Source organism: Talpa europaea (assembly GCF_964194135.1).
Source record: "Talpa europaea genome assembly, chromosome: 14".
Lineage (NCBI taxonomy): Eukaryota > Metazoa > Chordata > Mammalia > Eulipotyphla > Talpidae > Talpa > Talpa europaea.
This window is the reverse complement of record NC_140082.1, coordinates 80,376,811-80,389,163: the sequence shown is the minus strand read 5'-3', so window position 1 is coordinate 80,389,163 and position 12,353 is coordinate 80,376,811. Positions and strand designations below refer to the sequence as shown.

General features: G+C 43.6%; 1 protein-coding gene across 4 annotated transcripts in view; it reads left to right on the top strand.

The window, feature by feature from the left end:
* TJP1 (tight junction protein 1) overlaps window positions 1-12,353 on the top strand; it is a gene marked incomplete at both ends in the record, with an annotated part of 206,526 nt that overhangs the window by 102,476 nt on the left and 91,697 nt on the right. Inside the window, one exon of one of the 4 annotated variants that reach the window (XM_084254190.1) lies at window positions 12,157-12,183. The exons of the other annotated variants lie outside the window; for them this stretch is intronic. Coding sequence (XP_084110316.1) covers window positions 12,157-12,183 — 27 coding nt within the window. Of the gene's footprint in view, window positions 1-12,156; window positions 12,184-12,353 lie in introns of those variants that run through there. 4 annotated transcript variants of the gene reach the window in all.

The window sequence follows — 12,353 nt, the reverse complement described above, 5'->3', positions numbered from 1 at the left end:
AAGATGCTAACATTTGGGGTGGCTGGATTTCCGTCATTTCTTCGTAACCTCTGTGAATTTATAATAACTTTAATGTTTTATGAAATAATGGATACTTTAGACATGAATAGCCCATGTGATGAATTTCTAGAGGAAAGAATTTATGGAATCAATTTCTAACTTGATTAGTAGGTACAAAATGGTTGGACATTTTTAGAGAACTTGCAAGTGAATCTCCACAAGTATAAAAGCTGCTCTCACTAGTGAATAAAATCATAAGCATCCATGCTCACATGCTTCTGAGATGTCATTTAGTCTTAGTGTTATCACATTGGACTGACACCAGGGACCAGTGGCACGTGACCTAGAGAAGGGCTGCAAGTCAAAGTGAATTTTATAGGTGATTATATTTGTTTTGCCACCATGTAAAGAAAAGAGGGTGTCTGATGGCTACAAGCCATTCAGAGACATGTTATTAGAAAAGGAAACAGAACATAAAAATACCCTACTGTATCATGGAGCGGAAAAAGACAGGACATTATTATTTTGCTGTTGTTACTATAGTTATAATCTGTTTAATTTACCCAGTTGTACTTATGTTCTCCTTCAAAAAAATCTTACATTTATACATCTTTAAAAATACAGTATAAAACCTGAAAAATTATAAATATCCAAAAAAAATTTTTTTAAAGATTTATTTATTTATATAAGCACTGGGTACAGTCAGAAGCACAGGAGGCTGCGAGAGTTCACCAGAGCCAGAGCAGGGAGCAGAACAAGCAGACTGATGAAATGCACTGCTGAGGGGAGCAGCGGGCGACAGGAGAAGTCTGCGCACCATGTGGGACCTTCACCAGGCAGCTGGGGATTGAACCAGCGCTGCAGAGGCTGTGGGCAGCTTCGCAATCCAGCGCTCAACCGCTGCACCACCAGGGAGGCCCCAAGAAATTTTTTTAAGTGTTTTAAAAATTTCTGTGTCGAAGGACAGAAACAGGTTGAAATATTTTATTTTTCTCGCACATTATTTAGTTAGTCCTACAACTAATCACTACTGATTGCCACTAGTAGTTCTGGTATTATTTTGTTTAAATAATAACATTTATGTCACAAAATGGGAAATAATACCGAATCATATATAATGTCTATAAGTATCCTTTCTTTGTTAAATCGATCACATGTGTATAATTACTTATTACATATATTACATTATTGTCTTCTGTCCTTTATTGTTGTGTCCTTGCGTTGACTCTCTCAAAGTTGGTTGAATATGAATAACTTCTCTAAACAATATCAGAAGAAGCAAAAGCAAATCCAACCAGAGCTGTGTTTCCCTTGAGGTGGGGTGGGGCTGGTGAAGAAGACCAAACTGTTCAAGCAACCCACAGTGTGAGGTCTGGACCCCTGTGGGTTGTGTTTTTCCCTTATAAAAGAGCATTCTGATTTTAGTATTGCAATCTAGATGTGTTCTTGAGAAATCTGAACACAACTTCATTTCAGGATACCAGGAGTAAGGATAAAAGTATCAAGTTTAGAGGCCTCCCTGGTGCGCAAAGAGTTAAGTTGCAGCATTATGAAGCTATCCACAGTCACTGCAGCACGAGTTCAATCCCTGGCCAGCCAGGGAGCAACCCACATGGCACAGCAGACGTGTCCTGTCTCCCAGCTGCCCCCCTCAGCAGTGTATTTCAGTAGATCTGCCTTTTCTGCTCCCCACTCTGTCTCTGGTGAATCCTCTCACCCCCTGCAACTCTGGCCTATACCCCAGTTCTTTTTTTGCACAAATAAAGAAATCTTTAAAAAAAAAAAAGTATGTGGCCTTCCTGGTGGTGCAAGGGGTTAAGATGCAACCTAGGAAGCTATCCCCAGCCACTGTAGCACAGGGAGCTACCCACATGGCCCAGCAGACCTCTCCTGACTCGCCCGCTGCTCCCCTCAGCAGTGTATTTCAGTGGATCTGCCTGTTGTGTTCCCTGCTCTGTCTCTGGTGAATCCTCTCACCCACCTACACCTCTGGCCTGTGCCCCAGTTCTTGTATGCATAAATAAATAAATCATTAAAAAAAAAGTATGAAGTTTAAAAAAATCATACCTGGAAAAAAATTAAAAATAACTTATTTCTGCACATAGAGAATAGAAATATTTGCTAAATAAATGAAAAAAATGAATGATTGGAAAGTATGCTAAATATTGCTAAATTCTCCAGTCCAGTTGATTATGTAGACTATTTCTAAAAAAGGAATTAGGAGACTACAGATTAGAAATCATTTGTATGTTATCTGTGTTGTGAGACTGGAACTGATAAATTTGGAATATGCAGGTTATGACCTGACCTGCTGAATGACGAGGCACGGCCACCCACATGGGGTGGGCAGGTGCCTTCCTTAGCATCTGAGCTCCCACTTTGGAGGATGAAGACATTAGGGTTGTTTGCTTGGAGGTGCGGCTTCAGTACACCCACAAAAGAAAATCAAGTCACAAGATGTATGATAGCTGATCTTCAGTTTACCATGGTTTGACTTTAAAACTTTTTGATTTCACAATGATTTGAAAACAACACACATTCAGTAGAAATCAAACTTTGGATTCAGACTCCTTCAGATCAAGGGTGCTTTTCAGCTGTGCAGGTGAGTGAGGGAACCCCAGCAGTCACTCATTTCACTTTCAGTCCCGTCTTCAATACTTTAGTATCAAGTAGGCTTAGCGTCAGGTGGTTTTGCCCAACTGTAAGGGAATGAAAGGGTTGTGACAGGTTTAAGGTAGGCTAGGCTATGTGACCATATTCGGTAAGGTTAAGTGTAGTAAGTGCATTTTCAACTTACTATATTTTCAATTTACATTTTGTTTATTGGGTTGTAACCCCATGGTTGGTGGAAAGAGATCTAGAGGTAAAAATCCCAGAATGGGGAGTGCATTGAGCAAAGCAAAGGCAGTCTTCTGTCCCAGGTCACCAGCGAGCAGGTGGTGTGACTCATAAGGTGGTGAGAATTGGCTAACTTTCTGCAGGTTCAACTCTAAGTGGCCATTTTAAAGGTGCCCAGGGAAAAGCAAAGTGGGCACTCGTGGCTGGAGTCTCAAATCCTTATCTCAACGCCCAGGCTCTGGGTGTGAGCAGGGCTGTCCTCTGTAGAATGCTGAGGCAGCAACTCAAAACAGCTGTTTTCATCACATTTCTTAGTTGACTTAAATTGATTCTACATATAGGAATATCATTTTATGCTATTTTAGGCACCAGTTCCTGCTACGTTCAGGATATCAGAGAAATGAATTTGCTTTGTCAGAATGTTTCCAAACAATCCAGGGCCAGGAAACCACACCCTTTCAAAACATACACTCTCTCACACAGCTTTAAGCTTTGCTGGATTTTTATGTGTTTTTTAAGTTACCCAGCTTTTAGAAAACTTTTCATTTTCATATAATACGCACTCTCTTATAGAAATATTAATCACATTTAAAATTAGAGCTTTTCAAGGAAACAAAGCATATCTTTTTATAATATGTATCTTTCCAAAACTGGTAAGAGCTACAAATAACTACCTCCCACAGTGGTCTCCTAGGGACAGAGATGAAAAAGATCTTCAGTTTGACTGTTTAGATCACTGAAAGGCTTGGCTAGAAAAGGTCTAGGATTGCTCCAGCCTGCCCTCTATACACACAGAGCCCTGCGTCACCCCAGCCTGCATCACCCCACCCTCCCTGATGCAGATGAGGAAACATTAGTCCCTTTCCTCAGGTTATTTCCATCACGTTCTTTCCGATGATTTTGCCATGTGTGTCCACGCTTTGTTTACCAGAGAGAACATTTAGGTAGAATATCGTTTTAGGTAGAATGATAATCGAGTGGTTTTCTGCAGCTCCCTGTGTTGCCCTTTCAAAAAGGGAAGACAAGACTGTTAGGAGCTCATCAGAACCTTCCCTCAAGCCAGGGCATCTGCTGCCCCAGTGTCCACTCATGTCCTTCAGCTGCAAACTTTTATTTGCTCCCCTCAGCTTCAGTTTCACAAATAATGAAGCAACCACCAATTTCTTGTAGCTTTTAAAGTCCATTCTTCCCAACACCATATTTAATCATCTTTATGTGCTGTTAAAACTTGTTGAATAATTTTAATTCCAAATCTGAAGTACAAGAAGGCATTTGCAACGTTTCCTAAATCATAGTTTTGCTAATTCAAAATTGTATAAAGTAATGATCACCTACTTATAAGATTCTCATGCTTTAAAGTACACTCACAAAAAGTTATACTGCACCTTTGAAAATGTAAATGAAGAGACTGGTTAAATTAACATGTAAATGTAGGCGGCATTTGTGCAAACAGTAATTCTAATGTACTGAAAATAGCCATATTCATCAAACATTAAAATGTCAAATTAACTTTAAAGTATTTCCAAATTGCTAACCTTATGAAAAAATATTTATCTATCTTGAATTTTTCTTTTACAGTGACAGTATTTTGCTAATGATAGTAAGATGAGCTAGACAATCCTTAGAAGGATTATTTTAAAGTTCTGTGATTCAGCTAAATTAAACAGTTTAATTTAAAAAAATTAAATATTAAATTAAAATCCTTTAATATATTCTTTTTTTCATATTTTTTATTTATTTGTTTATTTATTTATATTTATACAAGCACTGGGTACAGTCAGAAGCGTGGGAGGGTGAGAGAATTCACCAGAGCCAGAGCAGGGAGCAGAGCAGGCAGAAGGACCAAAATACACTGCTGAGGGGGGCAGCAGGAGGCAGGAGAGGTCTGCGCGCCATGTGGGACCCTCCTCTGGTGGCCGGGGAGCAGCCGGGGATCGAACCAGCACTGCAGAGGCTGCGGGCAGCTTCGCAACCCAGCGCTCAACCGCTGTGCCACCAGGGAGGCCCTTAATATCTTCTTGTAGTAAAAAATACTTCAACTGAAACATCTATTCCAACCTTAGTAACTTCTGTGTAGTTTCTTCTGTGGCACTCTGCACAATCTCTGATTAGACCTTATGTCTGCATTTACAGCTAAATCTCTGTGATAAAGAGGAAATGTGATTTGTTCTTAGAGTACATAGAGTCGAAAGCTGCCTCTTAGAATGTGCCCCAGATATTTTCATAGGAGCTAGGATAGCCCCAGCCCTTAGGGGAGGGAGAGCCAGAAGGCTTACAGATGTGCCATCTCTACACTTGACATTTGGGGTGGGGGCCTGTGGTCAGGGGAGAGAGGCAGTTCCACAGTTCCAAACACTGTCTCTGTAGCATCTGGCCAAGATTGACTAGAGACAGCCAGATTTATTAGTGTTCAAAAGAAAATAAGTTCTGTACCATCCATCTGCCATACCTGCCTCTGTCAATAGAATAACTACCACATATAGGAAAGGAAGTAGTCTGCCTAAACCTTTGGGGCCTTTAGAGCAATTTTCATATACATCATTTTCTAACAATTTGGAATCCCCATTCAGATGCCCTTATTTGAGTGCATGCCATGTGCCAGTACTAAGTATTAAGAAGCTTGTTGTGAATGTGTGCGTGTGTGTGTGTTGCTCCTGTTGTTGCATAACAAACTACCCCAGTATTTATAAATCTTAAAAAAAAAAAATGATGCTTGATTCTGCTGGCCAGCAATTTGGGCTCAGATCAGCTAAGTAGTTATTTTACTAGACTTACTCCGGCTCACTCATGTAGATCCTGTCAGTTTATAGCTTGGCTAATTCTCTCACTTGTGTCTAGAGATTCGCTGACTTTTTTCTGTGACCAGCAGGCTAATTCCCATGATGGTCTCAGGGTTCTCAGCAGCAAAGGAGAACAAGTCCAGTGCCCATGTATTTTTTAAGCTTCTGCTTGTATCTTGTTTGCTCTTTTGCTAAGACAGGTCACCCTGCTCCCCGATGAAGGAATGGGAAAAAGATCCCAACTCTTGATGAGAAGAGCTACAGTGTCACATTGCAGCAAAGCATCCAAACAGGGATGGAGAATTTCTGGCAATTATTTACAATCTGCTGACATGAATATTTGTTTTTATTGATATTCGTGATGAAAAAATCTCAAATACATGTCATCAATTTTCAACGTTGTTCTACATTTGGTGCCTCTATTTTTTGAAAGATTTTCCTCTTGGCTGAAATTTTTTAGAGCAAGACCCAAACATTGTGCTATTTCAAGTCTACATATTTCAGTATGCCTCTCCTGAAAAGAAGCGCCTTACCTATGCAGCCAACCCCAATGCAATTATGTCTCAGTATCACTCAATATGGTTTCTATGTATACTTGTATCAATAGGTAATTATTTGGGGGCTCTTTTACTGTTATGAATCCTTGAGTTTTAGATATTTAGTATGTTTCAATCAGTTATATTTTTTTAGGCTCAAATTGTTTTGTCTTTGGCCAATGGGAGTTTCTTATTGGATTCTGTATCCCTTTGATTCAGTATCCTTTAAGAAGGTATCATCTAACACTCAGTCCACAAATTTCCCATTTTCTCAAAAATGTCTTTTGTAGGTAGATTTGAAAAGGAATTCATAGAAGAGCTTTAGCAATCTCAACTTGCATTTCTTTCCTTTTTTCCTATTGACTTGTTAAAAACTGAGTCAGTTTTCTTATTTACATCCTCCCACATTCTGCATTAGTCTGCCTGTAGAGTCATTTAACTTGCATTTCTATCCCCTGTATTTCTGATTATGACAGTTAGTCCTATGAGCCAAATTTCATTTAAGTTACTTTAGGGGCAGGCATCATTTATAGGTAGTACTTCCAGTTACATTACAAGGGAGACAGAAATGTCTGCTTGTCTTTAAAGATGCTAAGCATTGACCAGTGGATTAACCTTTTGATGATTGTTGCCTGAATCTGGTATTTCAATAAGTATTATGAGGTGATGGTTCCCTAAAGCTATCATCTTTCCAAATTAATTAACTGTAGTTCTTTTTATAAGGAACGTTCACTCATTAGTTTAGAGTTAATTTGTGGGGCCTCCCTGGTGGAGCAAGGAGTTAATGTCTCAGCACTATCAAGCAATCTCCAGCCACTGTACCACAAGTTCAATCCCCGGCCAGGGAGCTAACCCAACATGGCATAGCAGACCTTTCCTGTCTTGCCTGCTGCTCCCCTCAGCAGTGTATTTCAGTCATTCTACCTGTTCTGCTCCCCACTCTGTCTCTGGTGAATCCTCTCACCCTCTATACCGCTGTCCCACACCCCAGTTCTTGTATGTGTAAATAAATAAAATAAATTTTTTAAAAAAAATTAGAGTTATTTCTTTATCTAAAATAGTTTGCATTTCCTTTTGATTGACAGCTGACAGAGTAACGAGCTGGTACCCAAGTTATTCCAGGGTTATGTCTAGTTGTTTCTTTATAAACTTATTTGTGAGTAATTGTTTGGGGCTCCTTTTTATCATATGAATTCTTGGGTTTTAGATATTTCGTGTGTTTCACTCACAGGTTTTGCACTCAAGCTGTTTTATCTTTGGCCAATGGGAGTTCCTTGTTGTTTACTTCTATATCTCTTTGATCCATTATTTGAGAACTTCCTTGCTTTCTGGCCTAGAATACTAGAATACCAGGGCTCTCTTGTATGTTTCTTGCAGCATAACTGTAATCAGCCACTCCTGGCTGGGTAATACAATATCGGCACTTCATATGTTCATTGCTGTTGAATCTTTATTACTTCTGGACTTTTCAATAGCAAGAGCTAGGAAATATATATTTACATTTACTTATTATGTCATAATAAGGCGTGCGTTTGATCCCCAGCCAGGGAGCTGACCCACATGGCACAGCAGACCTCTCCTGTCTCACCCGCTGCACCCCTCATTAGTATATTTTAGTAGATCTGCCTGTTCTATTCCTGACTCTGGCTCTGGTGAATTCTCTCACCCCCCTCACCTCTGGCCTACACCCCACTTCTTGTATACATAAATAAAATAAAAATAAATCTTAAAAAAATTAAAAGCTCGGGCCTCCCCAGTGGTGCAGCGGTTGAGCACTGGGTTGCAAAGCTGCCCGCAGCCTCTGCAGCACTGGTTCGATCCCCAGCTGCTCCCCGGCCACCTGAGGAGGATCCCACATGGCACGCAGACCTCTCCTGCCGCCCGCTGCTCCCCTCAGCAGTGTATTTCGGTCCTTCTGCCTGCTCTGCTCCCCGCTCTGGTTCTGGTGAATTCTCTCACCCTCCCGTGCTTCTGACTGCACCCAGTGCTTGTATAAATAAATAAAAATAAATCTTTAAAAAAAATTAAAAGCTCGTCCTTGTTATATGACTTTATAGGCAGAGGAATGTTCTGAAGCAAAATTTGTCAGATTTTATAGATGTAACATAAGAGGGAAGCCAGGATTACTTCTCTGTTGTTTCAATGCTTTGATAAAGTTCTTCTACTTTTAGTATTTTGCATATATTCTCCCCTGTGACATTACCAAGACAGTCTCATGTTCTACCACAGTGATATAATACTTCCCCTTTTCATTTCATGCATAAACTCACAGCTCATATCAAAAATAACGTAAATATGCTTTTCTAAGGATATTTTTGTAATGGAAGCATAAACATACATATATAAATGTGGATGTGGATTTAGTTGTCCATTTCATCAAGGTGGTTTTACCAAATGTTTCTACCTAAGATTTATAACAATTTTACACACGAACTCTTTTTTTTTTTCCTCCTCCCTTCTAAGCCGCAGACACCAAAAATCCCACAGGAAGTTGTCATTGTGAGTGTTGTGGTTTCTTAGTTTCCTGTTCAGTTTGCATTAGATGATGAGAAATATGATAAATCTGTGCAATCAAAAGAAATTCTTGGTTACACTTTATTGTAATTCTAAATGAAAATCCCAGATTTGCTTGCATTTCTTCCCATCTGGATCTAGAAGAGTTATAACTACATTCATATGTAAGCATTAAAGTTATGGTATAATTTGAAACTTTTTTGGTATTCCATGATGTTCAATGGATAAACTCTTCATTGTTAAAGAACAACTATATGAAGTTGGGTTTTATGCTTTCCACAGCTTATCAAAGCATTTCCCCAAATATAAACTGTAGGAATGGAGATGTGTTTTGAATTCTTGACAGTAGTGTTTTAGCTTTTATTTTTACAAATGACCAAAATGCTCTCTTGTTTCTTTGGAGAAAAGGAAATGCCTAAGATTGTATACAGTTATAGATTTTATACATTTAATTTAAAAGGATACTATTAATCATTGAATACTTTTAATTCTTAATGTATGGTATTCTCAAGGTGAAATTTTTTGGGTCTGATTTCATTATTTTTATACCATAGTGAAAGCAGTAAAATAAAACTGTAATCAGAGATATTAGGCCTTTTGTTACAAGGCAGGGAGAGGGGCAGACCAAACCCTGCAAACCTGCCTATTCTAAATGGGTTCTGCCATCCGCCGCATCAACACAAAACATATGAGACTTTAATGGGAAGGAACTTTAATACAACTAGGAAACAATACAGGAAAGGCAAAGAATCTAGTTTCTAAATCAAGCACCCAAAGTTACCCATCCCCTCGTGGGTAAAACGCCATCCAAATGGGATTGGCCCAGAGCAAAGCCCCAAAGCCTGACACAAGTCTAAAGCACCTTCCAGTGGGGACCCACAGAAAAGGGTCAGAAACAACCAGACAAGCCCGGAAGGAAAAGAGCAAAATCAACATCAAGATAAAAGCTGCCATTGTCACCTCCCCACGGGTCTCACCCACATCTGTGTCACCCCGTCCACAACCAACAGACAAGCACAGTTTCTTCACGTGTCTCTTGGCTCCAGGCGCCTCCTCCAGGTCTCCTTCTGGCTCCATCCTGCTTCCTTCCTCAGTCTCCTCTGCAGCTTCTTCTCTCCCTGCTCAGCTCCACCCTCCATTTGGGTGGGACAGGGAATCTGGAATCTCCCCCTTTCCTGGGGACCACCCTGTTATACTTTGACAAATCATTATAATCTAGAATTTCAATGTGATTACTTGATGTAAAAATGATAAATGAGCCAAAAAGGAAAGGTCATATTGCATTGGTAGATACTTTCTCTAGGTTTAGGTGCTAGTAAAGATACTATACCTAGGTATAGGCAGGTTACACCGATTGCACATCTTATTAAATGGCAGGGGTAATAAATATGGGAACGGTCTTCCACAACTACCTTTAAAAAAACCAAATTCCCGAAGTTTTAAAAAATAGTGTTTGCTGATAAGAACATTTTAATCATAATTCTTCTTTTTAAAAGATTTATTATCATTTATTTTTGCATACAAGACTGGGGAGTAGACCACAAGTGGGGGGGATGGTGAGAGGATTTACTAGCGACAGAGTGAGGAGCAGAACAGGCGAATCTACTGAAATAAACTGCTGAGGGGAGCAGTGGGCAAGACAGGAGAGGTCTGCTGTGCCATGTGGGTTAGCTCCCTGGCTGGGCATCCAACTCGTGCCTCAGTGGCTTGATAGAGCTGACTTAACCCCTGTGCCACCAAGGAGACCCTTAATTCTTAAATCGTACCGTGCTCAGAAAGAAATTACACACTTTAAAACTTTAAAACATAAGTGACTTCAATCATTTTTATGCCAGGGAGAATAAAGGAAAAAAAAAAAAAGAAGATTTCATTTGCAGCATGCTTTTTTCTACTTCAGAAAAACTTCAGGTTGCAAACTCAATTGAGAAGTTAATTGATATTTATTTATGTGTGACATATGGATAGTTTTTGGTTAAAAGAAGTTTGCTCTTTTACTAAAGTTGAATTCTAAAGAGAAAACCATACTTTAAACTTACTTAATATTACCAAGAATTAGTGACATTTGTGGAGCGCTTTCTGCATTTCACAACGCGTAACGAGGCCTGGGAATGGTTTCCTATATGTTCTCGGTGTTTAGCAAGGCTGTCAGCATTGTGGAAAGAGTGTCTTGGCTGATTAAACTGGACTAGACTGACTGCCTGGCTTTCCACCTTTTTCTGTCCTGCGAGCTGGGAGGGGTGGGTTTAGAAATGCAAGGCAGCCAGACCCCTTAACTCACAACTAAGAATCCCAGCAATTTTGATGCCAAAAATGCACATTTGAGCTCCCTGTCTAGATGGACGGGAGAAAGCCTGGATGTATCTGAGGCCCAGCGCAGATGGGCAGAGACAGTGCAGGTTTCCAGGGCATTTCTCAGCCCGCTTGCCCAGGATCCAGCTCCTAGCTGTAGTCAGGACATTGGGTTTTTGGAGAGTGAGAGCCAGGCTTTTGACCCTGGTTGTCAGGTCCTCAGAGATGAAAGCCAGGATGCGCTTTATAAAAAAAAAAAGCATTCGCCTTCAATGGAATCCACGCGGCCCGGGGCTGTGGCGACAGCTGCGACCCTCAGTATCCCCCAAGTCAAGGGAACGACCATCAGGTACATTCCAGGCCAGCCTTCCTGGCCGCCTGCTGCCCGGGCTCACGCGGCGGGGCTCGCTGGGCGAGCGGCCAAGTGAGACGTCGATCAGCTCTGGTGCAGGGGCTTCCTTCTCCCGGGCACTGAAAGCCGGACGTTTGATGCAAACAAACAGGAAGACTCGCAAGGCGGCGGAAACGGCCTCGGAAACTTCGGTAACTGGGCTTTTCCTTCCGCCACCGGGGTCGCACCCCTGGAGGGAGCAGGGTCCCGGCTAGCCCCGCCCCCGGCTAGCCCCGCCCCCGGCTAACCCCGCCCCCGGCTAACCCCGCCCCCGCTCGCCCCGCCCCCGCTCGCCCCGCCCCCCGACCGGGCATGCTCAGTGGGCCGGGCCGGGCCGGCAGGTTTGCGTGGCCGCCGCAGTTGCCGGCGCCGGCTGAGCCCGTCGCTCCGCGTCCCAGGCCGGCGCCGCGCCGCGCCGCGGGGCAGTTGCCGCGGGAGCCGCTTCCGAGGAGCCGCCGGCGGGCTGCGGGGAGGCCCGGGGCCGGGGGGCCGCCGAGCGTCGAGCGGGCGGAGCCGACGTGGCCGGGCGGCGAGCGCCTCGGGAGGCCGAGCGAGTGGCCGCCCTCGGAGGGAGGCGCCGGCCGGGCGCGCCCCGCGGAGAAGCCCCGGGCGGGGCGGGCGGGGCGGCGGGCGCTTCCCGGACTTTTTGTCCGCGCGGAGTCCCCTCCCCTGGGCCGGGCCTCCCGGCCGCCCCCGCCCCGCCGCGCGCTCCGGGAGATGTTTATCGGGGCTGCGGCGTGAGGAGCCGGCGGGCCCAGCGCGCGCAGCTTCGGGTCCGAGGCGCGGCGCGCGGCGCGGGAGAGACAAGATGTCCGCCAGAGCGGCGGCCGCCAAGGTGAGCGCCCCGCGCCCGCGCCGGGCCCGGGCGGGCGCGGCCCCCCGCGGCGGCTCCCCGCGCCCGCCCTCCCGCCCTCCCGCCGGCGGCTGCCCGAGCGCCCGGGGCGGCGGCGGGGGGCGAGGGGCCGGGGGGGCCGAGGGGGCGCGGGGGGCCGGGGCGGGGGCGCG